At 39.5% G+C, this 23,918-nt stretch overlaps 1 protein-coding gene across 1 annotated transcript; it reads right to left on the reverse strand.

The window, feature by feature from the left end:
- Positions 1–1,066: 1,066 nt before the first annotated feature.
- Positions 1,067–3,967, reverse strand: LOC133419079 (ADP-ribosylhydrolase ARH1-like). Its single transcript, XM_061708095.1, has 5 exons — positions 3,847–3,967; positions 3,687–3,771; positions 3,243–3,249; positions 1,901–2,148; positions 1,067–1,439 (listed from the first exon to the last, which is right to left on the reverse strand). Exons 1-5 carry the CDS (start codon positions 3,890–3,892, stop codon positions 1,067–1,069), a joined length of 759 nt encoding a protein of 252 aa, XP_061564079.1. The 5' UTR covers positions 3,893–3,967.
- Between the last annotated feature and the right edge of the window lie 19,951 nt (positions 3,968–23,918).

The following is a 23,918-nucleotide window of genomic DNA, read 5'->3' on the forward strand; positions in this document are numbered from 1 at the left end:
AGAAAATACAGTACACCAGTTCTACTAACTAAAATAATAATCCTCACGTGTGGATATGTTTTTCTGCTCTTTATTCTTTTCCTACATTTGAATTATTTCATAAAACGTGTAATATGGGGGAAAAAACTAAACAAGTACAATCCTACTGCTTCAATAGGAGTTAAGAAAAGTAGGAGCCACAAAATAATAATAAAGATGAAAAACATCAGAGCTGCAAGTTCAAACTTGGGTCAGTGTGCAATGTCCAGAGAAAATGAGGGTGAAAGAAAAAAAGTGCTATTTTACAGACTCAGTGTGTCAAATGTTACAAATCATGACGGTGTGTTTAAAAAGTGCAGAAGTATGGCTTGTTTGGGATGGCTGCCGGGAGGAAGCCTCTGATCCAAAACGACTGTGGCAGCACAGCTTAGGTTTGCAAAGATGCGTCTGAACAAACCACCAAACGTAGGTGGTGATGTTATTTGGACAGACAAAAGAACTAAAGGGACAATGTTCGGTCATTACGCACGACGCCCCCTTTGGTGAAATCCAAACACTGCTAATCAGCACAAACTCATGCAAGCTGTCGGGTCCAATGATGGAGGTGTTTGGCTTCCTGACAGTCACCGAGTCCAGCATGAACTCCTCTGTGTAACAAAGTAGACCAAAGTGGGATGTGAGCCCATCTGTCCGACAGCTGGCCGGACACCGGGTCGTGCAACAGGATAATGGTGCCAGGCCCCGAAGCTTATCTAGAACAGATGCGTTGAAAGTCTCGAGGTGTTCTCACACCCCGACAAAATCAAGACAGTAACCCTGATTACAAGCTGGACGTGAGAGAGCTGTGCATATAAAGAAAAGTAATTTCATTTGGCAATGTCAACAAACTGTGGCAATAATGTGAAGAAAAGGGTGCTAAAATTCTTCCACAACAATTAGAGATGGAGACCATCAATCAGAGATTGATTACTCCCGGTTCTCAGAACTATATTATCATCAGGTGGACACAGATTTTGCATTTGGGCTTTGTTTTCTTTCTTTGGCGGTTTAATTAACCTATTTTGAAGACTGTTTAATCCAAGTGATTTTATTTTTTGTCCTGATACATAACATCGTACAACTGAGAGCGTGTACCTTCTTTTTCATGTGACTGCTGGTTTAAAAGGTGTTTAAATGAACGCTGTGGTGGGAATAAAGTGAAAGCGGCGCTCCACTCCAGGACAGTGTCTTGATTGAACGACTGACCTCCATGGAAGCCCGCTCTGCTCATCAGCTCCTCCCAGTCCGATCCCGCTCCCAGCAAGGCGTCCAGTGCGATCATGGGAGCGTCGTGGCCGCTCCGCCCTGCCCAGCCCGACAGGCTGAAGCTCTTGTACTCCTCATCTCGCTCAGCTGGACCGAAGGCAGAAGGCCAGATCACAGGCCCCGCTCCGTTGGAGATGCCTCTCACATCCAGGTACCTGTAGACAAAGGTGGGGGTTTTCTAGCCATCCAAGGAAAAACATACATTATTTTTCAGTCGCACTAATTATTTGTAAAGATGTTTCCTCTGTGTTTGAGAGTAAACATATTTTTGAGACTTTTCAAGCTCTCGTTTCTTCCCCAACCAGTTCAGATAGCAACGTGTTATCAGCCACATCAAGAATGACATTAACCGGATGTACTCGGATGCCACCAGAGTACAGATGGCTTGTAGATTGGCAAGTAATCAATGAGTCCATCGTTCTTATCTTTCTATCAGAATCTGTAAAGTAGAATACAAATGAGGCTCATGCTGCTGGGCTGATCTTCACCAGGGTCATTTAAGAGAGTTATGTGTTGGTCCCAAAGCTACAACAGGTTATTTGAAGCTGCTGATGATGCAAACCTACAATTGATGGCACATCACAGACCAGCAACGCCTGATTTCAACAACTCGTACCAAAGCCACTTGTCACAGAAGTAATTCCAGTCCCTCTCCGTCTCCTCCACGGCGTAGCCTCGGCCCTTAACAATCATCTTCGCGATAGGACACGCTTCATTAAGCAGGCCTAGACCCCAAGTGTTGATTGGCTTGCGCTGGACGGCATACGCGGTGAAAAGGGCTGACGCCACGGCCCCCAGGAAGCCGGTGGGGTGAGGATGGGTCATCCTGCCCGTCTCCACGGCAACAGCCACCAATGAAAACACCTGGGGTCCGTTTCACAAAGCAGGTTCAACAAACTCTGTGTCTAATGCTGAACTCTTAGTTGATCTACTCTGAGATCGGAAACTCTGAGTTTTCGGTTCCAGAACAGCGGATTTGAGTTAATTTACTCAACTCTAAGTAGTTTCACCTGGAGTTAAGCGCATGCACTACAGCTATAAAAAGCCAGTATCAATGGAGCCCTGATACAACGATTCACCATGGCAACCGGCGACAACAAAAGATCCACATACTTTTTCTTTTTTTTATTTTAAACTTTATTTATCATTTCAATTTACAAAATCCCTTTGGGGAAACGTTAGTTTGCATCTGAAGATCCACAAACTTTTTCACCCGAATGGAATTAGAGATTCTAATGCGTGCATACGGCGAATTTGAACATGTTTTTCGAAAAAAAGAGTAACACCGCAGCACAGAATATAATATCAAATTAATTTAACAGATCTCTACATCATTCACCTGCAATCCTGTGGAACTCCTTGATGGCTTGGACAGGTTTATGTAGGCTTGCCACCCGTCCCTTGAAATACGGAATTGTTCCGTAATTGGGAATTAAAAGTTGCGTTCCGTATTGAACCAATACAGACATATATATCATGCTCCTATTTATTTATGTAATAATATACAGGTGGAGGTCGGAAAATATGAATATATTGCAAAACTTCATTCGTAGTAAATTCAACTTAAGGTGAAACAAATATTATTTCCCACTACATGCAAAGTGAGATATTTCAAGTATTTATTTGTTATAATTTTGATGATTATGGCTCACAGTTCATGAAAACCCTAAATAAAAAATCTCAAAAAATTTGAATATATTATGAAATTATTACACAATTCAATCATCAAAATTATAACAAATAAAGGATTAACATATATTGCTTTGCCTGTAATGAGACTATGTATAATGTACATGTATTACGTGGTCTGATAACCATCTCCCGTCGAATATTTAATTCTCTGCGCATTAATGCTGCACCTTCATCAATTGGGTCTTCATCAAAAGGACATGCCATGTTCGTGACAATGGACTTCTAATATATATAATGACTCTGTTTTTAATGACAGGCGGCAGAACTTGCTGACTGAATGAATGAGGAAATCAAATGTGCATTGAGATAAACCTGGTCCCGACCAGGTTAGTTTCAGAGCGTCTGTTACTACGGTAACTGACCGAGAGCTTAAGTTACCTCTCTTTGTGAAACAGGCTAGAGTTACCTCTCTTTCTTTGGTTTGAGTTACCTCCCTTTGTGAAACGGAAAACTCAGAGTTTCCCTCATTTCAGGGTTAACAGACTCAGAGTTTTCACTAAACCTGCTTTGTGAAACGGACCCCTGGTCTGGCCTAGGATACCTGTTATAGAGGAAATATTGAGGTTTTTATCTGTATTTCCTGAATTTCCCTAACGGGGTTGATAAAGTATATCTATCTATTTATTATTGAAGATACTTAGCAGAGCTTCTCTCCGTGAATGGAGTTTAAGTAAGAATTGTGAGTTGGTTAGTTATTATGTGTGTTTTACCTCATGGCTGCCCCACAGCCCGTCCCCTCAGGGTTATATGGGACTCTGTAGCCCTCTTCCTCTCCAGGCTTCAGCAGGGAAACACCTAAAAGTGTCAATTATTTACATTGCTACTGTTGCACCGAGCAGATATGATATGAATTAGGAAATAAAAACTCACCCAGAATGCTAGAGGGCCCTGGTTTCCTCCCGTCCATGTCTTTCATTCCCTCCACGTAACGAGCAGCCACCTCATGCAGGAGATCCTCCCCCACCTTTCCTTCAGGAGAGATGACATCTTATTAAAACGGCAGACTTTCAAAGACACAACTGGTCTGTGAACGAAGCTAGGCCTGTGCTGTAATCATATTAAAGGAGCATGAGGCAGGATGGAGGCAGGATTTATGAAAAAAATTTGTATACGTTTTAAGTTTTCTAGTAATAATGTCAGATGAAGCGTTCCAAACCAAAATGAATGAGCCCTCTAGTGTATCTCTCCGTTGCCTTGAACAGGCTGTGTGCTGCAAAATGTGCTGCAATTGTGGGGCCGAATTTCCTGCGCTGTCCTGCGGATTTGACGTCAAATTCTCCCCGTTCTCCCATGCCGGCTTCGCTGTTGGCTGCAGTACCCAGGACGGCCGTCGTGGCGAAGGGTGGCGCTAATGAGTCTCATTTCTTAAAAGGAGCTCATGCTCCGTTAAAGGTGAAGTTAAGTTTCTTTCTATATACCGGCCCACTTCCACATGCCGGCTGCCAGATTGTCTAGTGTTCATGCCTAGCTTTCCAGCGTTCCTGAGTCTGTCTGTTTCTGCCTGCTTGCTACTTTGCCTGATTCCCGGTTTTTGGATTTTTGCCTGCCCCCTTTGGATTTGTCTGCCCGGTTTTTGACTCCTGCCTACGTTCGACCTGATTAAAGCCTTTTGGACTCTGTTATTCTGTTTGGTGTTGTGCTTTTAGGTTCCCTGCCTTTTGAGCCGTGACACCATATACACCTATGAATGGAGGAAATGTCCCACCATTGAATTTGCTCATATTACAGTTTCACCTACGTGTGTAACTTCATGAGTCCATCTCTTCTCTTTCATCAGTCAGTGGCGTTTTCAGATTATGGGCAGTGGTTTCGCTGCACGCTGCAAATTTGATAACAGTAACATGTTACCAGTGGGAGCAGAGAAATGTTGACCACTGTGTCACATTGTATAGTCTGCTAATATTTTACATTTCATAATACTCCACATGTTTTCAGTGCGTGGCAGGTGCTCTCAGCAGGCAGTCCAGTTAAGCCCCAGGACTCCTCCATCTACACAGGCATACTGTTGTACTTTATGCATAATGTGGGTCTTGCAATGTTTTGCCAAAATAAACAAACTCCTTCAAAAAACGTCTGGTCTGGATGGCAGCATATGTTTTGCAGAGAGATGTTCTTTGAACTGACATGAAACAGATGCTCTCTCTTGTCTCTACGCTGGAGGATTGAGTGTCTGTTATTTACTAAAATTATATGAACTGCTGAATCCTGAAACCTCAGAATAGTTTTCTGCTTATGTCCTTGTCACCGTATTTTCATAGGACTTTTATTGAATCAAATTGTAAATGAAACACAAGAAAAACTGTCTGCCAACTTCTATTAACATATGAAAGGCCTACAATGAACTGTTTATCATATGTAGGATGAACCTGTTCAGATGATGACCGGATTCTGACTGACAGCTGCAGTGGCCAATGAACCACTGCAGGCTGGCCCCCCCAGACCAATGGTGGACCAGGGGAGGGTTCCCTTCCCCCTAGATATTCAACAGAGAATGCACAGGGCATGGACAGAGAATGGACAGAGAATGGACTGAGGAGGATGGACTGATGCCCACGGGGGCCCAGGTGGTTGGGGAGCCTCCGGCGGACTCGGACCGGACCAGGGATCCCTGTTGGCGTGGGCTTGACTGCCGATGTTTCCAGAGGGGGCGCTAGAGGACAGTGAGCCCGGAATGGGAATGACTGTGACTGTTAATTTTTTAACCTTTTAACCTTTTAAGGATTGGCCATTTTAAGAAACAGTTCTCCCATTTTAAGTGACATTTTCCCCACCCTTGATTTTATAACAGTCTTTGCGCAATAAATGTTTGTTGCTGCACCCCTGTTTTGTTTGTGGGTTACTAAGCGCTGTTCACCCTCGAAGAACGTAACTAAAGTATTTCCTGGGGGACTTTGGTTCTTGTAGTACCAAACCGCTAAGAACCACCCCTTTGACATCTATACTTCACTGGAGTAATTATTTCTCAGACGACTTTTTACTTTTACTCCTTACATTTTAAAAACAGCCTCGTTACTCTATTTCATTTCGGCCTTTAAAAAAAAACTATCCAGTTAAATTGTTCCATCCGGATAGAGTGAATTTGGTTGTGGTTGTTTCAGATGTTCTTGTCCAGTTTTGTTCTTACATCCGTTCCCTCAGATTCCTGCAACTAAACTTGGATGTGCATTCCAATAAAGGTTAGGATAAATGATAACACGCCTCTGAAGTTTGACTTTTTGTACCATTACAATACTTATAGGCAACTAGTCATCATATCTTCTGCTCTCTGAAACACATGTTAATGCTCAATAGTACACATATATGGTTCTTTAATATATTTGCATTCATTTTCAATGGCTTTTGTCCTTAATGGCTTTCCCCCCCTTACATTACTTTTACTTTTATACTTTAAGTAGTTTTGAAACCAGTACTTTTATACTTTTACTTGAGTAAAAAACTTGAGTTGATACTTCAACTTCTACAGGAGTATTTTTAAACTCTAGTATCTATACTTCTACCTGAGTAATGAATGTGAATACTTTTGACACCTCTGCCCACGGAGGACCGTGTATTGCTCATGTACAGATAAGCGGTATCTGTACATGAGCAATACACTGCTCTTTAGTATTTGACCTATTCTTCACATCTAAAGGCGAGGGGGAGAAAAGCGATGAGAGGATTCTTCTCCAGGGATCAATAACACATTACATCATGTTAAAATCCCTTTTTTTCCTCTTTCAAGTCCTGCCCTCTAGACGTCAGCTGAAGCTCACCAAAGCCTCTGATCTCCCCAGAAGCTTTTCCGGCCACAGGGTGGCACGGTTTCACTGACATTAAGAAACATTAGCTCCGTATCAGTCCTGATGTTTGACTGTGACAGCTGGTGGATAATCACAGCAGACATTCCCTGTGGCTGGTCCACGTGGTCTTGTCCTCACTACCAGACCACTATCATCGAAAAGGAAGTGTGGACTGAAGACGAGAGGTATCGAGAGGGAAACGGCCCGAAAGCTATTTGCCACATGAATTGTCAGAGGTCGTAAAAAAAATAAATAGGGAAGAGTAGTGCCAGAGAGAGCCACGATGGGGACATAAGAGCTAATGGTCCATGTGCATACTTGGTTGAGTGAATGTACCTACAGTCACTCTAGTATTGTAAAGGGACTCATGCTGCACTGAGCTGTGACTCTGAGTGTGTTTGAGCGGATAAACGCAGAAGACGACAGTTTGAACCTAAAACACACCAAAGCTCTTCTGACTATCTCTATATACCACATAAGAGAACTAGTTACTAACGTCTCTTTGATGCAGATTTGGATCAGAACCACAATCAAATCATTTTATATATTTTTCATGATTCATGATCATGATTAAAATATTTGTAGTATAGTCAGAAATAACATACACGTACTAAACAAAGAAAGAAAAAAATGCAAAAATGATACATTTGTGTTTTTGTTCCATTATGCTTAACTTTACAATTTGTTTTCCAACAATATCTTTATTTGTTTTTCAAAGTCTTTCCAATGACACAAAAGTAAGAGTGCTCTTACATAAAAGGAAACATCAAGGGCCGCTGAATTACTGTCCAGCAATCAAATCATATTTCTTACAACTCAGATATTTATAAGATATCATAAAGCAACACTCAATTTAGGTTTAAAGGAGCTTGAGGCCGGATTGTGGCAGGATTTATGAAAAAAATCTGTATACATTTTAAGTTTTCTAGTAATAATGTCAGATGAAGCGTTCCAAACCCAAAAGAATGAGCCCTCTAGTGTATCTCTCCTTTGCCTTGAACAGGCTGTGTGCTGCAAAATGTGCTGCAATTCGGTCCCGAATTTCCCGCGCTGGGCTGTGGATGTGACGTCACATGACGCTGCATGCACGTTCTCCCCGTTCTCCCGTGCCGGCTTCACTGTTGGCTGCAGTACCCCCGACGGCCGTCGTGGTGAAGGGTGGCGCTAATGAGTCTCATTTCTTAAAAGGAGCTCATGCTCCTTTAAAGGTCAACTTAAAGTTTCTTCTTTCTTTCTTAAAAAATCAAAACAACAAAGGTTTCTCTGTTTTTGAAAGGTTAGCCCAAAGTATTTAACCGTTGTGCTTAATTCAGAAATATAAACTCAAATATACAATTCTAACTTTACAATTTACTTTTTATTTCACAGCCTTAGGCCCAGTTCTGGTCCAGTTCTGGCCAAGTACTGGTGCAGTTCTGGCCCAGTTCTGGCCCAGTTCTGGTCCAGTTCTGGCCCAGTTCTGGTCCAGTTCTGGTCCAGTTCTGGTCCAGTTCTGGTCCAGTTCTGGTCCAGTTCTGGTCCAGTTCTGGCCCAGTACTGGTCCAGTTCTGGTCCAGTTCTGAAACCAGTTCTGGTGCAGTTCTGGTGCAGTTCTGGTCCAGTTCTGGTCCAGTTCTGGCCCAGTTCTGGTCCAGTTCTGGCCCAGTTCTGGCCCAGTACTGGTGCAGTTCTGGCCCAGTTCTGGTCCAGTTCTGGCCCAGTTCTGGTGCAGTTCTGGTCCAGTTCTGGTCCAGTTGTGGTCCAGTTCTGGTCCCATTCTGGTCCAGTTCTGGTCCAGTTCTGGCCCAGTTCTGGTGCAGTTCTGGTCCAGTTCTGGTCCAGTTGTGGTCCAGTTCTGGCCCAGTTCTGGCCCAGTTCTGGCCCAGTACTGGCCCAGTTCTGGCCCAGTTCTGGGCCAGTACTGGTGCAGTTCTGGCCCAGTACTGGTGCAGTTCTGGTCCAGTTCTTGCCCAGTTCTGGCCCAGTTCTGGCCCAGTTCTGGTCCAGTACTGGTGCAGTTCTGAAACCAGTTCTGGTCCAGTTCTGGCCCAGTTCTGGTCCAGTACTGGCCCAGTTCTGGTCCAGTACTGGTGCAGTTCTGGTCCAGTTCTGGTCCAGTTCTGGTCCAGTTCTGGCCCAGTTCTGGCCCAGTTCTGGCCCAGTTCTGGCCCAGTTCTGGCCCAGTACTGGCCCAGTTCTGGCCCAGTTCTGGCCCAGTACTGGTGCAGTTCTGGTCCAGTTCTGGCCCAGTTCTGGCCCAGTACTGGCCCAGTTCTGGCCCAGTTCTGGCCCAGTACTGGTGCAGTTCTGGTCCAGTTCTGGCCCAGTTCTGGCCCAGTTCTGGCCCAGTACTGGTGCAGTTCTGGCCCAGTACTGGTGCAGTTCTGGTCCAGTTCTGGCCCAGTTCTGGCCCAGTTCTGGCCCAGTACTGGTGCAGTTCTGGCCCAGTACTGGTGCAGTTCTGGCCCAGTACTGGTGCAGTTCTGGCCCAGTACTGAAACCAGTTCTGGCCCCACCATGCTCTGATTTGGCTTTAAGTGATAATGTTTTATGTGTTTTAGTTTTCATAAAGACAATTTTAATATTAGACAACGGCAGACTGTTACTCATTTATATTTACACGGATGCTGGTTTAATGCGAACTGTTCTTGATTAAAAAGTGAAAAACATTTTTTTTTAGAACGAGTACTTTTACTATTGAAAGAGCATTAGACACAGCTGGGAATGGATAATGAGGAAGCCCATTATACTGTTGCACTATGGCCAAACCAAACATCAAAGATATCCTCTGCTCTCCACTGTTAATTAACAAGCCAGAGACATTTCTCCCATGTGATTATAATGTTGTTTTTTTTGTTATTTTCTTTTCTAAATTGCCCCTCTGGCACAGTTGAGCATCAACGAGCAGCTCTGCCTCCTCACACGGGTCGTGGTTGGTTTAGTTCTGCTTGCCAACAGGAAGAAGGTACAATCAGCTTGACGGAGCCTGACAAAGCGGCTCCCAGGTTGGCTTATAGGGATGAGTGATGGAGGGTGGTGGGGGTCCCAGGGGCCTCAGACTGTTGGCAGCGTCAGGTTACGTAAGAGGACGACGGGAGACGCAGCTTTGGAAATTTAAAAGACAAATTTCTTTATGTCCATCAACCCTCTGGGAAATATATTCAAATAATTGGTTATTGTTATTGTTTGGAGTATGTTTACTTCAGGATATGTGGTGTCCTCCTCAAATGAATTCAACAATTCATGAATATATAACAGCACTCTTTGGTATTTAGATGAGCAGCACACTGAATTGCTGACCTTTCATTTGCAACAAAACCTTTTCTATCTGCCAATCCTTGGCTGCTTTCATACTACAGTATTCCATTTTCCTGGTTAGACTTGGTCATATTTGCATTTTTATGGATTACAATTAACTAGCTAATAATAATAACAGTTCAGGTTGGTTTTCTTTAATATGTTTCTTATTTGCTTCAATTCATGTTCAATGCATTTTTTATACCGGTGCTACAATTTCTACTGTGCAGATGCATATACTGTACACTGTAAGAAATGTTTGTAAAAATTACAGTGAAAAACTGTAAAATAGCAACAGTAAAAGAATGTAAAATCCAAAATAGTTTATCACTGTAGTAGATAGATTATATTACCCTAAATCAAGAAAGAGTACATAACTATACTTTTTACTGTAATAATATGTAGAAATCACACAATTTTACTGTAAAAATATAATTTTTTGGTAAAAAATGTGAAAATACCGTAATATCACAAGCATATAATTACCCTAAAATGAACGGTATTATTCTGTCTAAATTACAGATTTAACTGATGTTTACATTTAAATTTACAGTATAAAACTGTTAAACATTATGCAAAAACATACTGTATTTTCTACATAAACAGGTTTACAATATGTCTGTTTTTCATAGTAATTTACCGTAAACGGTACAAACAGTAAACAGTTCTCAACTATTACATTTATGGTTGCCTGAAAAGCGTACCGTAATGTCATATTACATTGTTAACGTTTTTTTACGGTGAAATTCTGGCAACCACAGCTGCCAGTATTTTACCGTAAATTTCACAGTTTTTTTTTTTACGGTGTAGGTTGTAAATAATTTAGAGAGTTGTTTTTTACTCTCTAAATTGTGATTTGGATCAGACAAATTAAAACGTTTTTTTTTCTAGCTTTTCTGAATCATCAAGAACAGGAAAAGGATTGCTCATTCATCACACTATATTTAGGAAAGATGCCAGAAACTGTTTCTCTTAAAGATAAATATTTGCTGAAGATACTTCTGGCAAGCAGCAGGAAAGCGATAACTCGTAGTTGGTTGCAGGCTGACCCTCCAACAAAAGATCAGTGGCTGAAGATTGTAGAAGGTGTTTATTGTATGGAGAGACTCACTTTTGTATTGAAACTTGAACTGCAGAAATGTGACAGGTACTGGGAAAAATGGATTATGTATGCACACTAACAAAGATATGACACTGTAACACGATGTATGGAAGAAATTGTATTGCCTTGACTTTGTAACACCCATGATGCCCTCAGGTTCTTTGTTGCCTAAATAAAAAAAGAGTTTTAAAAAAAGAACAGGAAAAGGAGATTTTTTTCCAAATGTCTCTTAATCACGGCCCAAAGTACAGTATAGTTGGATCTTACTTGAGTCGAAATTTTAACTAAGTTCATCCATTTCTCTCAGGCTTTAGTGGTTAACTTTTAACCATTACCCATCCCATCTCCCAACATTACTATTTTTTCCTGTTAGAAAATACAGGAAAAGGGAATAAAAGAGGAGATACTTTGAACTCTGTCTCTGTTGCTTTCATCCGACACCCCACTACCACGTGTTGGCCTGCTCCTGTCAGAAACGGCCCTAACGGTGACTGTCGGGGTCCCATAACGGTTACAGAGATGACAGAACATTGGCAGATTAACAGTTGCCCGCTTCCCCCCAGAGGTTTCCGCGCAAATAAAAGCCCTCCTGTCTGGAAACCCCCCCTGTTTGCACACCCACCCCCACCCCGCTCGCAGTGGCCCACAATACCCAATTGATGTTAGAGGTGCCTGTGTTGCCTAGCAACTGGCTGGTGGAGATTTATAACTGTTTATTGGGGCATCGTTGGTCATGTGTGTGCGCTTGGATGTGGATCAGGAATCTGTAGCTGGAACGAGAGTAATTTGTCCCTGCGTTTGCGTGGGGTCATTTACTAGCATCTTATTGAAATATACACCCAAACTTCCTGTTTTGGGTTATACTTTATACATTTTTGTGTATATTTACAGAAACATTCTAGAGTTGTCACATGTCTGGGGTAACTTTTATCTCAAATTATGCAGTTACTCATCTTAATATCTTCAGCTTTTTTTCAGGGTTGTAACCAGTACTGGAGTTGAGGGGGGATGAGGGGGGACGGCATCCCCCCTGAAATAAAAACGGCCCAAATCATCCCCCCTGTAAAACTGCCTTCCCCCCTTTCCATCCCTTATGTCATTTCATCAATGAATGTGGTTTTACTGCTATTTCAACATTTAGAGTCATCACCAGAAAAATAACACCAGAAAAATAACTTATTTGACCATTTTCACCTTTTCACCTACTTATTTCAAGTGAAAATCTACTTGAAACAGGTGAAAATTCTTGTTTTTTCCAGTGATGCGTCTTGTTTTAAGTGTAATGAGATTTTTTTTACTAAAATGAGACATTTTAACTAGAAATAAGACAAATATTCTTGTTAAGATTTTGAGTTTTTGCAGTGATCCATTTTACTTATCGTGGGAAGGACAGAGTCATATTGATAAGTTCAGAAAACTGTTTTTTATTGTTGTGTTTTGATGTATTTGATGTAAGCCCAGTGGATATTTAAAGCTTACAGAAGGCTGCATTTAACTGCTGCTATGTCATTCCTGCAGTATTTCTGCAGGTGTTTTGGTCACTGCTATTATTTGTAATATATTATATTATTTATAATCAGCACAAATTATCTGTCCCCATATGATAAAATCCACCATCCCCCCTGATTTATTTTTACAACTCGAGTACTGGTTGTAACTCAGTTTTGTAGTTGTTTAGGTTTGAAGCCCATAAGCACGTACTGTATAAATACAGATTTTGAGTTAGTAACAACACAGAGCTGTATTTTATTAGCCACTCAGCCAAACAAACATGGTAAACACAATGGCCAAGTATATAAGGTTTCAAACGTATGAGAAAATGAGCAGCAGCTGTGTCTGCTGAGTAGTTGAGTATGTTGTTCAACAGGTCAGCTCTGCAATCAATTTAATCAAACCAAACTGCTTAGATGTGCAGTCACAAACTCACACAGCAGATATAACATTCATGTGGTTATCTTCCAGCTGTGGATGAAGTTGATAACATTGTTAAGCTGTCCCGCTGATGTGGCATTGATGCAGTTTAGGAACTGGCACGGTGAAAACATTAGCTAAAATCAGCAGTCACAGTGACACATCTGCCGATTTTAGATGTCATTTTTCAGAGCTGGAAATCTACCAAGTCAAATAACAAGTGGCCTCTCTGCACTGATCCCCAGCTCTCTGTCGTCTGTGTCTCTGACCAAAATCAATCTACTGACCACAGACACTCTACTGGGCACACCGCCCTGTAACCTCTGCTGTGCAGCTCTGGCTCCTCACCACAGTAATCCAGCGTGTGTAACACATCGAGTCACCTACTAGAAATGTGACTCTGAAAGCAAAATCTGTTGTGCTGCTTTTAAGCTTTGCTTTTCAACAAAATCAATCCAGCTTTTCCTCACCTCAATAATCCTCCGCAGTTGAAGTGTCAGACCTGTCCAGAACTGGCTGTCTAGATTTAGAGATGTTGTTCTCTTCTGGCAGTCAGGCTGACGGCATCCAATCTTTAGTCTAAAGATTCAACATTTTCCAACATCTTTTTTTGCTAAAATTCTCATTTTTTTAAGAGCATTTGTGTCATCCAGATTTATCCCGTATTAAGAAAGCATAAGTGCACTACTGGGAAATAAAAACCTGTGCCTCTAATGTCCTTTCTACTTTATTATTTATTACTACCCAATATATATATATATATATATATTTTTTTGTATTATTGTCCTGTAGGTTTTTCTTTCTTTTTTTTTTTCTCTGCACATCTATATATTATTTTTTACAGCCATGCAATTGTGGGTGGGTTGGGGTTTAAAAAATGGCATATTTGATAAGGTTGGTTTTGATATCTGTTTTTACCATTTTGTTATTGCCCAAAAATACCAATAAAAAGATTTTAAAAAAATAAAAAAATAAAAAAAGCGTTCTCAAAGTTAACATGGATTTGATTGTTATCTCATTGTTATCTGACAGACTTAGAAGTATTGTTTCTAAAGAGCCACCTTAGTAAGGCCTGATAGAGTGAATTACAAAACTTGGATTACAATGTCATAGACTTGTACTTAAGACCCCCTAAACCGAGACCAAGACACTACCAAGACCAGAGAGAATCAAGGACTAGTTCAGCTCAAGACCGAGACTGAGGCCGACAGCAAAAGAAAACCTAGTTATTTTGTCATCTTGCGTGAGTTGTAGAACATCAGCACCATCCTGGTTCAGCTGCTTAGTTTACATATGAAGTTGTATTCAACTGCAGCACAATAACACAGAGACAGTGGATGTCTTATGTGTGAACTCACTATACATGTTTTCATCAATTAGCTGAGATCAAATATGTGTGGCAACTGCACTACCGCTATTTCTGCACTATTTGATGATTGACTCGAGTTCTTTTAAGGATTGACACGACTATTAACTAGTCCCAAAGTCATCTAACCCAGTAACCAGCCTCCAACACCCCCCTCCACCTCACCTCAGAAAAGTCTAATGATTTAAATTGTACTTAATTTGTAGATGAAATGTGAATCTTAAATATTAAAGATACACACAATTATCGATTTGAAATTGCATTATTTACCATTATAGTAGCCAAATTACACTGAAGAACTGGTGATCACAAGATTCTGTCATGGCGAGACCGAGACAAGACCAAGACCACAAAAAAGAACTACAAGTCTACAATGTCATGGGTTTTTTTGTTTTGACTCTTTACTTATATATTCATTCAAAAATTGTTGTTCAACAATTTGCACTCTAAAATATTAAGGATATTCTCTAAATGATGGTCTGCAAATGTTGCTTGCAAGAGAGAAAGAAAGTGCATCCTCATGGTGGATCAAGTAAAACATAGTTTTCTCGGGGATTTTTGAGACTTTAGTTGTTTTAGAATTAAAAACTAACAAAAATGAGCTTTTCTGTCATCCCTCTTTTGAGCAGTGATGAATTTGGCTCATCCGTTAGGAAAGCTCCTCAATTTTCTAAATAAAACTAAACAAACTGCTGCCAACTGCAGTTGAGCGTGTTTCATTTATTAAATTGCTGGTGAATATGTTTAATTACAGTCTGTACATCTGACATAAGTGTGACACCACAAGAAACTAAATTCATTTTTCACCAAACCCATCTTCAAAAAGAAGCAAAATACTTTCAAGAGTCATTTATTACCACTCCATGTTTCTTAGCCCAAAAAAAGTGCAAACGTACAAATTCTAATTATCATCAAACATATATCATTCATTTACGAACATCGCTATCAAGACAGTTTCTTCTGTTTGAGAAAGGTTAAGAAAGGTTTTGGTGACCTTTTGCTCTTCATCAGGAACTTGTACAACTCTGTTGCTCGATAATCAACATGAATAGGACTAAAAAAGATCAGCGATGATGTGTTTTTTTTTTAAACTTTATTTTTAAAGATTTTTAAATTTTTGACATTACAAGTAAAATGTAACAATGACATAAAATGAAAAGCAAAGCAAAATAAAAGAAAGAAAAATAACAAAAGTGCACAGATTGTAACATCATTGTAAAAACATCAGCCTCACATTCTCACAAAGATGTACACACAACTCCACACCCTCTTCTTCACCCATCAAAATAAGATGACCACTTCCACCAGTAAGTATTAAATTTACCCATATTGAAGTTCAAGGAGAAGGTTATTTTTCCATAATATATATCTCGTTCATAATTCCTGTCAGCGATGATGTGTTTTGCTTGGTAGCGCACCACGACATTTATGACATGTCTCCTGGCTCTCTAATGTCAGTCAGCCACTGTGATGCATCAACATCCAACCAGAGGCCTAAAGTGTTATTTTTTTCTCTGAAAAACTGGGGGTCTGTGCACAACAGATACTGTTTGTGTTTGAATATTTTTCTCATGGAAAAAGTGTGACGGTGTTGCAGCCCTGTGTCACAAACCATATCTAGACCAAGCAGCTGTTTATGTCACTATAAACAGATAAGAAGACAGTAAATATTTCTCTTTAAAAGAAAAGAAGAAACCACCATAGTCTCCTCATGCATTTGTTGTCAACATCGGCAGCGCTGGAACCCAGCAGTCCTGTAAAGTCTCCCCGTGATGAATCCTTGAACCTTCAGCTGCCCTTTGCACATCCAAAGAGTAAAATCTGGAGAAAGTGGGAATATTTAAAGGACTCAAAATATGTTGGAAATGCTTTAGAGAACTCTGTCCTGAACTTATCATTAAAGATCCAGTTTGACATTTCAAAGATTTCCATTTTCACCTCACACTCGTGTATAATTACTAAACTATCGTTTAGTAATTTTTTCAATTATAATTCTCAAATACATTCATATAATACTAGACAGGTTAATCATTTTCATCTTCCTTTTTTATAAAACTAAACACGGCCAGTTTTCCCTCAGATATCGCGGTGTACAGATATGGAACTCCAAATCTCACATTATCAAAAGCTCTGCTTCTCTAGAGATTTTTAAAAGAAATTTATCATCTCATTTAATTCACATTTAAAAAATGTCACAAGTTTTCTTTGTTTTTTTTGTTTGTTTGTTTTTTTTTGTTTGTTTTTTGTTTATTTTTTGTGTGTTGATGACCTGTAACTATGTAGTCAAACCTTCTTTGTTTTTGTTTATAGTCTTCGTCTTATGTTTTTGTTTTTTGATTTTTTGTAATTACTGTTTTACTTCCTAAATTGAGGGGAGGTTTCGCTGCATAAGCCTGTTGGCTTTTTGACCTCTCCTGTCACATTTGTAACTATTTTGATTGCAAGTGTTAATTTTATTGTGTGCAAACTAATAAAATAAAAAAAAATAAAATGAAAAAAATAAATAATGTGAATTAGGATAAAATGATCAACAAAGAAGAAGCAAAAAGATTTTAAAAAATTAGGAAAATATCTACGCTGCTAACCAACGTAATGTATTGTTTTACATGTCGACGCGATGGTGAAATAAAAAATGACCTACATTTAGCCAATGCTAAGTTAAGACTAACTGCTGGTTGCTAAGCGCGGTAGCATGACAATTACAGATGAGGAAGTGATGACAGCTAGCCATTGGCTGAGCCGACTGTCAATCAATCATAATAGAGAAAAAAATTCACTCCCATTGTGGATGTCAAATCAAACGATTGAGACAAAAATGGTTTTCTGAACCAAGCTGTAAACATGTTTATTTCTGCTCTAGATATTGACATTTAACATTGTTTTTGGAGGCTGCCTCTAGCGGCCAGTCGAGCAACTGCAACCAATCTTAGTTCAACATGAGACTAAACCTGGAAGTTAGATGTTTGCCGCTCGGTTGAGCCACAGGAGCCACAAACAACTGTACTTTCCTCTGTTGAACACCAGGGGGCACAATCCATGTTTCATACAGACTGATAGAAGGCAAGTTAAAACAAGGTGACTGTGGGGTCATAAGATAAAAAAAAAAACATCCATGCATACATTTCACACCTGTGACATGTTCAAAAGGTTTGAGCTGATCTAGGTCCTATAATTAAAGGTATGCGAGAGATGTTATTTCAACCAGTTGACATAAACAGGTTGTTGTGATCATGGTGTCAAAAGAGTGTAAAATGCGACTACATTAGTCAAAGAACGTGGAGGAATTTCATTTCATAAAATCAGAAGTATAAGCTGATTACGTGGGATCTCTGATAGGTCACTACTCTAAATGAATATTAATATAGTCCTATACATGCATAACCTTTATCAAGAAATGCCATACTGATTTACTTTCAAAATATACAATCTGAAACTTCGCTGTGCAAAATAGACTTTTTTTTTACCCGACTTGTCCAGCAGGGGTCTTTGATATCTCTGAGCTCAGAGGAACCCAGAAGAGGCGCTGGTCAAGTCCAGCTGGGAAGCATCTATCATCTACATGTGTGCATGCATTATTAGTAAACACTAATGCGTAACACTGTGTAATACCGGGAGTGAAAGTAGGTTTAATTTCTTGATCAACCTACTGCCACTAGAGCGTCCTCACTTAAACGTCCAAAAGCTGTAATATTGTACTATGTTGGGCATAGTTAAATGCATGTTTTCCAGCATGCCCCAGAAAATCTTTCACTTTTTGGGTTATCTGTTTGGTTCACTCACAAGTAATAGTGTTTTTCTGTTACTGACAGTGTGATTATGACAGTACAAGCCTCTCAGATCTGCACTCTTGCAGAAAGTAATTTAGTTTTCTGCACCAGCCTGCCCTTTATAAGTTTGTGTAGAAATGGAAAAATTGAGATGTCATTTTTCATCTTTTACTGATACTGTTGTTAATAATTTCCTAGCTGTCTACATTCTGTATCCACTAGCTGAATATCTAGATGTTCAAACTGTCCAATAATGAAAAAAAAGGTACCCACTACTGACAAAATATGCTTACAGTACAATTCATTTCTCCTACTTTCAAGAGCAAATAGCTAGTATTTAATAAGTACTGATTTATATCATGGAATTACACCATATGCTTATAAAAGGTCAAAAATTACACTTTGTTTCAATGTGGTGAGATAGTATCTGAAAAAATAATGTGAAAAACTGGGTGATACATCTAAAATCCATGAAGTATTTTACACACCTTCACACACAAATAGTGACGGAAAATTAAAATTTTAGTGCCTTATTAAATGATGAACTTAAAGCTATTCTTGTTTGCAAAACCATTTGTGACCTTTGAGGGCATACAGGTGTGTTTTGTTGCCAAAGAGCCATTAGGCGTTTTTAGAGGAGACCCTGGATGATGAACACGTGTTTAACGAGTGCTGGTCAGTGTACAGTAAGTGCAAGTTGTGTTATATTGGCTCTTTGGTGCCCGAAGCCGAGTTGAGGGGAGGAAAGACGAGTGGGGAGGTGTTATCCAGTGCAACTACGTAGCATGACGGGTCTGTTTAGTTTGGCCTCTATGGCCTCCCCAACATCAGAAAAGTTGACTGATGCAGGAGATGGAGCCGGTGGCGGATCCATTCTGAATAACAGCAGCATTTGCATCGTGTTGCACGAATATGACTAGCAAATATGAACACAGTTAACTTCTTTCTGAGGCTCTTCAGTTGGTTAATGACCTAGGTTTCGTTTCTTGCAAAGCCGCAGTCTTTGCATTTGCATTTTAGTAGCAAGTTCCAGATTACGGTTCTGTAATATATTGATTTATGATATCCATGTCTCTGAGGATGAGGAGCTCGTGGACATCCTCATCTTGTCACCAACAAATCCTGCCCACGACCCGCCACCCTGAGTCACTTCTGTTTACATTAGTCCTGACCTGCGATTAAGTGTACCCTCAGAGTTATTCACGGGGCCAGCTCAACACGCCATCTCGTGTCAGTTAATGTAAAAAGGACAGGCGATACGCTGGATTTCAGTGTTAAACGCTGGATATCCACCAGTGTAAAAGAAGCTACCGATTAAACTGTACTGATGAGTGAGGATGATCTGTTATCATGTACTACCCATCCCATCACATACAAACTTTATTTGTAAAACACCAAACACACTAGAGCCGCATGCGGCTCTTTAGCGCCGCCCTAGTGGCTCCTGGAGCTTTTTCAAAAATGTTTGACCGTTTTTTTCCTTTCTTTCTTCTCTTTTTTCCTTTTTTTTCTCTTTTTTTCTTTTTTCTTTTTTTTCTTCTTTTTTTCCTTTTTTTCCTCTTTTTTTCTTCCTTTTTGCTTTCCTTTTTAATATTGACATTTCGATTTTTTTCTCAACATTTAGACTTTTTTGTCGAAATTTTGACTTTTTTGTCGAAATTTTGACTTTTTTCTCAACATTTCGACCTTTTCTTTACATTTTGACTTTTTTCATGAAATTTTGACTATTTCCTCGACATTTCGACTTTTTTGTCAACATTTCGACTTTTTTCTCGTAATTTTGACTTCAACGTTAATCTTGACATTTCAACCTTTTTCTCGACATTTCGACTTTTTTCTCAACATTTCGACTTTTTTCTCGAAATTTTGACTTTTTTCTCAACATTTCGACTTTTTTCTCGATATTTCGACTTTTTTCTCAAGATTGTACTTCAACTTTAATCTTGACATTTCGACTTTTTTCTCGACATTTCGACTTTTTTCTCGAAGTGCATAATAAAAAAAAATAAATCTTCCCCCAGTTATAACTAATATAGAAACATGCAGCATGTGTTGTCTTCATTCTAAGGCTTATACAAGACTTTTCATTTTTTGCGGCTCCAGACATATTTGTTTTTTGTGTTTTTGGTCCAATATGGCTCTAAAACATTTTGGGTGGCCGACCCCTGCACTAGACCAAAGTGTAAAGAAGAAGAAATAAAAAAGATAAATTAAAAAAACCTTGCTGAATAAGATATAAAATGCAAGTAAAGAAGTAAAATATGCGCAAGGCTGTTGAGCGATTTAAAAGCAAATAAAATAATTTTGAAAAGGTTTCTAAAATTTAAAGGGCGGCCAGTGTAATAAGGCAAAATGGGGAATGTTCCTGCTGACCTGTGCCTGTTAAAAGATGTGCAGCCACATCTGTACCATACAGAGATGAAGGACCCAGTGACGCCTTTCCTTAGCCAGTCGTCTCAGTTGGAAGAATCATATTCTCAAGTTAAACGTCAAAGTCCTTTTAACTCCAACACTAGTGGTGGTTGGCTTTATCTACTGGGCCAAACAGGTCTACAGTTTAGGGGGAATAGCACTTCATCTTGCTAGTGAAGCACTGATTTGCTGAAGCATTAACTTTATTGTGATATGCTGCCCTCTTTTGGTCAGTAGTTGTATCGCTACATAGAGTGCCTTTAACTGGAGAAAAGATGACGCTTTTACTGTGTTCAAAAACTGAGTAATAGATTCATTTATTTTTTCAACTGCAAGGTCATCTTCACATTTATTTCACAACCGGCAACCTGGAAAATACATTTTGAATACATTGTAAAACTGAGAGATGGTCCTCACTGACCCGTAACTGTCTGCTCTGTTCCCATCTCTGAGTCTCAGGGGCATATTTACATCAATAGACAGGAAACCTCTGACGTACACAAGTCCACATACCTTTACTGTAAGGAGACGTGAAGCCCTCAGACACACAAGCATACCTGTCTTGTTGATGAACATGTTTGTCTGCAGGGCTCGACAGCAGCTGTACATTTCACACGTCACACTTAGTCATGCATTCATTATTTTAAGCTTTTTTTCCGCCCCCCCATCATTTTTTCTAGGCAGAAGTCTTCCTCATTCAACAACTACTGTTAGTCACAAAAAAGAAGAGCAATCTGTATTAAGATGAGAGAGTTTCTAATAATGTCTCACAGTTTCTTGATGTCAAGCTCTGTGGGGGATGAGTTGGAAAAATACAAAAGGTAACTGGGACAACACTCAGGATCATTTGCGAGTGTAAAGGTATACTCCATGTGCACCGCTATGATATGAAGCTCGTCTAAATGTTCAGCTCAGGGGAGTACATGGCTGAGACTTCAAACTTGTCCTCACACCATTTATTGTCTCACATTCTTGACTGGACAGAGACAAAACTCTTAAAGAAAAAAGAGACAAAACTCCTTTGGGAGTGAGATATTTTGATGAAAACATGCAGAGTTTGGTAGAATGTATGAGTTTATTAAGAAAATGCACTCTATCTCCTGACAGGTCTCCTCTTGGGAAATCCAAAATTTTTGCAAGGCATATTATTATCTTCTGCAGTTGCTGCTTCTGCAAAGAAAATCAATAATTAAAGTGAATTTTCCAATCTGTTTTTTTCATCAATGAGTTCTCGACAACCCATCTATTCTGTGCATTTCTTTTGCTCTTCAACATCCACTTTAATCTTTGTTGCTGAAAATATTATTTCTTGTCCTGTCTGTCGCTCTGTTTGGTTGGTGGACCTGCAATTGGGTCTGCTGCTTTATTTCTCTCGTCAATGTTGCTGTCAGACCCTCCCCATCAAGGGCGTAGGTTTGGTCTCAACATTGGTAGGGATGATATAACAGCGTAAACTGCATGTACTTTTTGCTGGGGACGGGACATTAATAAGACCAAACAGATTGGGTGAACGGGGGTCAGGGCTACATTTGTCACGAATATGAACCTAATTAATTGATAGGCTAAATGATCAATGCAAAATAAATCTGTATTGACTTATACTAACTTTCATGTGTATTGGTTCACCTGATACACGGTTTGATTCAAACCTTTGTTTTCAAAAACTACTAAAGAAACATTTTGAAAAATTACAGAATATTCCAGGATTTTATTAGCAATTTAAATTGCAATATTTGAACATAACTTAAAGTATATTAACATACACAATAAATACAAATGTATTAATAATCTTTTAACTATCCAGAATGTAAAAAAAAAAATAAACATTTGTCTTAAGACCACTCAACACTGTCTGTCTAAATAAATAAATTAAATATAACTGAAAAAACAAAAATAAATAAAGTCATCAGCCAATCAAATGTGCGTTTGAGGAAAAAAAAAAATGGACCGGCAATTCAGCAAGTGAAAAGGGGTAAATGTAAGTCTGAACATAATGAAAATAATTCACTTAATAATGGTTGGGTCAATTCTATCCTTACAACATTTGGGAAGACAATCTAAATTACCTTTATATCTGAACTCATTATATAATGCAAATAAGGTTGCTTAAAAGTTGGTGGGGACAATTTGAGCCCCCTGAAAAGTTGGTAATGTTATGTCCCTACCGTCCCTATGCAAACCTACGCCCTTGCTCCCCATTTTATTTGGAGCGCAAAGGGGATTTTAAAGCAGTGTCATTTCCATTTCACTCGTTTATGAGCGAGAGAATCAGCAGCTCATCTCCATTTCAGCAGGTACTGCAGACACAGTGTTTGGTATGATTTCATCATTGATTTCAGATTTAATCATCTCAACCCTCACCCGCTCAAATAGTGACTCTTGAATGACATTGGACTGTCTTGTGCTTTGAAGTTTGAAGAAACGCCAACACGACAGTAGCAGCAGTTCCCTGATTGGAAAAGTCGTTGCCAAAGCTAACCTTTCCTTTTCTGCCATCTGCAGGGGTACATGCACGGTGAATCACTGTATTTTCCTTTTTTTGGTTTTCAGCTCAAGAGTCCATTAAACTAAATGTTTCCACAGTTTCTGTAGATTAAATAATAATAGTAAAAAGAGAGTATGTTACAGGAACTGACGGACAAATCTCTCCACTTTTTTACATATGCTGTTAAAGAAGTCGTGTGGTTCTTTGTGATGCAAATTTGACATGTTTGCTCATATAAAGGTGTTTGATAAGAGTTTGGTGTTGGCTTGTAACTATTTGGTGCCTAATGGCGCGTTCCATTTACCTCGGAAATCGGAACTGGGAACTGGGAATGGCAGCCATCTTGGAATGGTAACTCGGGGGTGGTGAAGCTTCTCCCATTTTCCCAGTAGGAAATCCCACTTCGAGGGGCGTTCCAGTTGAAAATTCCGACTGGTAACTGGGAAATTCCGACTTCCGAGGAGAAATGGAACGCGGCATAAATCAGAGGCAAATGTGTGAGGCAAACAATTATGTAAGATCCTTAGTGAGTAGGGTTGCCACCCGTCCCGTAAAATACGGAATTGTCCTTTATTTGAGAAAAAAATGTTGCGTCCAGTATTGAACTAATACGGGACGCGATTTGTACCGTATTTTCATTAACTTTTACACCATATTCTAGTTGAATTATTGAAATAAATTAACTTTTACACCATATTCTAGTTGAATTATTGAAATAAATTAACTTTTACACCATATTCTAGTTGAATTATTGAAATAAGTGAACTTTTACACCATATTCTAGTTGAATTATTGAAATAAGTTAACTTTTACACCATATTCTAGTTGAATTATTGAAATAAAT

The sequence above is a fragment of the Cololabis saira genome, chromosome 19 (genome assembly GCF_033807715.1).
Source record: "Cololabis saira isolate AMF1-May2022 chromosome 19, fColSai1.1, whole genome shotgun sequence".
NCBI classification, from domain to species: domain Eukaryota; kingdom Metazoa; phylum Chordata; class Actinopteri; order Beloniformes; family Belonidae; genus Cololabis; species Cololabis saira.

What these genes read in the sequence shown, in the direction of transcription:
- LOC133419079 (XM_061708095.1), bottom strand. Translation starts at nt 3,892, where the DNA reads ATGAAAGACATGGACGGGAGGAAACCAGGGCCCTCTAGCATTCTGG. An exon ending in AGGGCCCTCTAGCATTCTGG is followed by an intron (nt 3,772 to 3,846) that starts GTGAGTTTTTAT and finishes TGACACTTTTAG; the next exon opens with GTGTTTCCCTGCTGAAGCCT. An exon ending in TTCTGTGACAAGTGGCTTTG is followed by an intron (nt 1,440 to 1,900) that starts GTACGAGTTGTT and finishes CTTTGTCTACAG; the next exon opens with GTACCTGGATGTGAGAGGCA.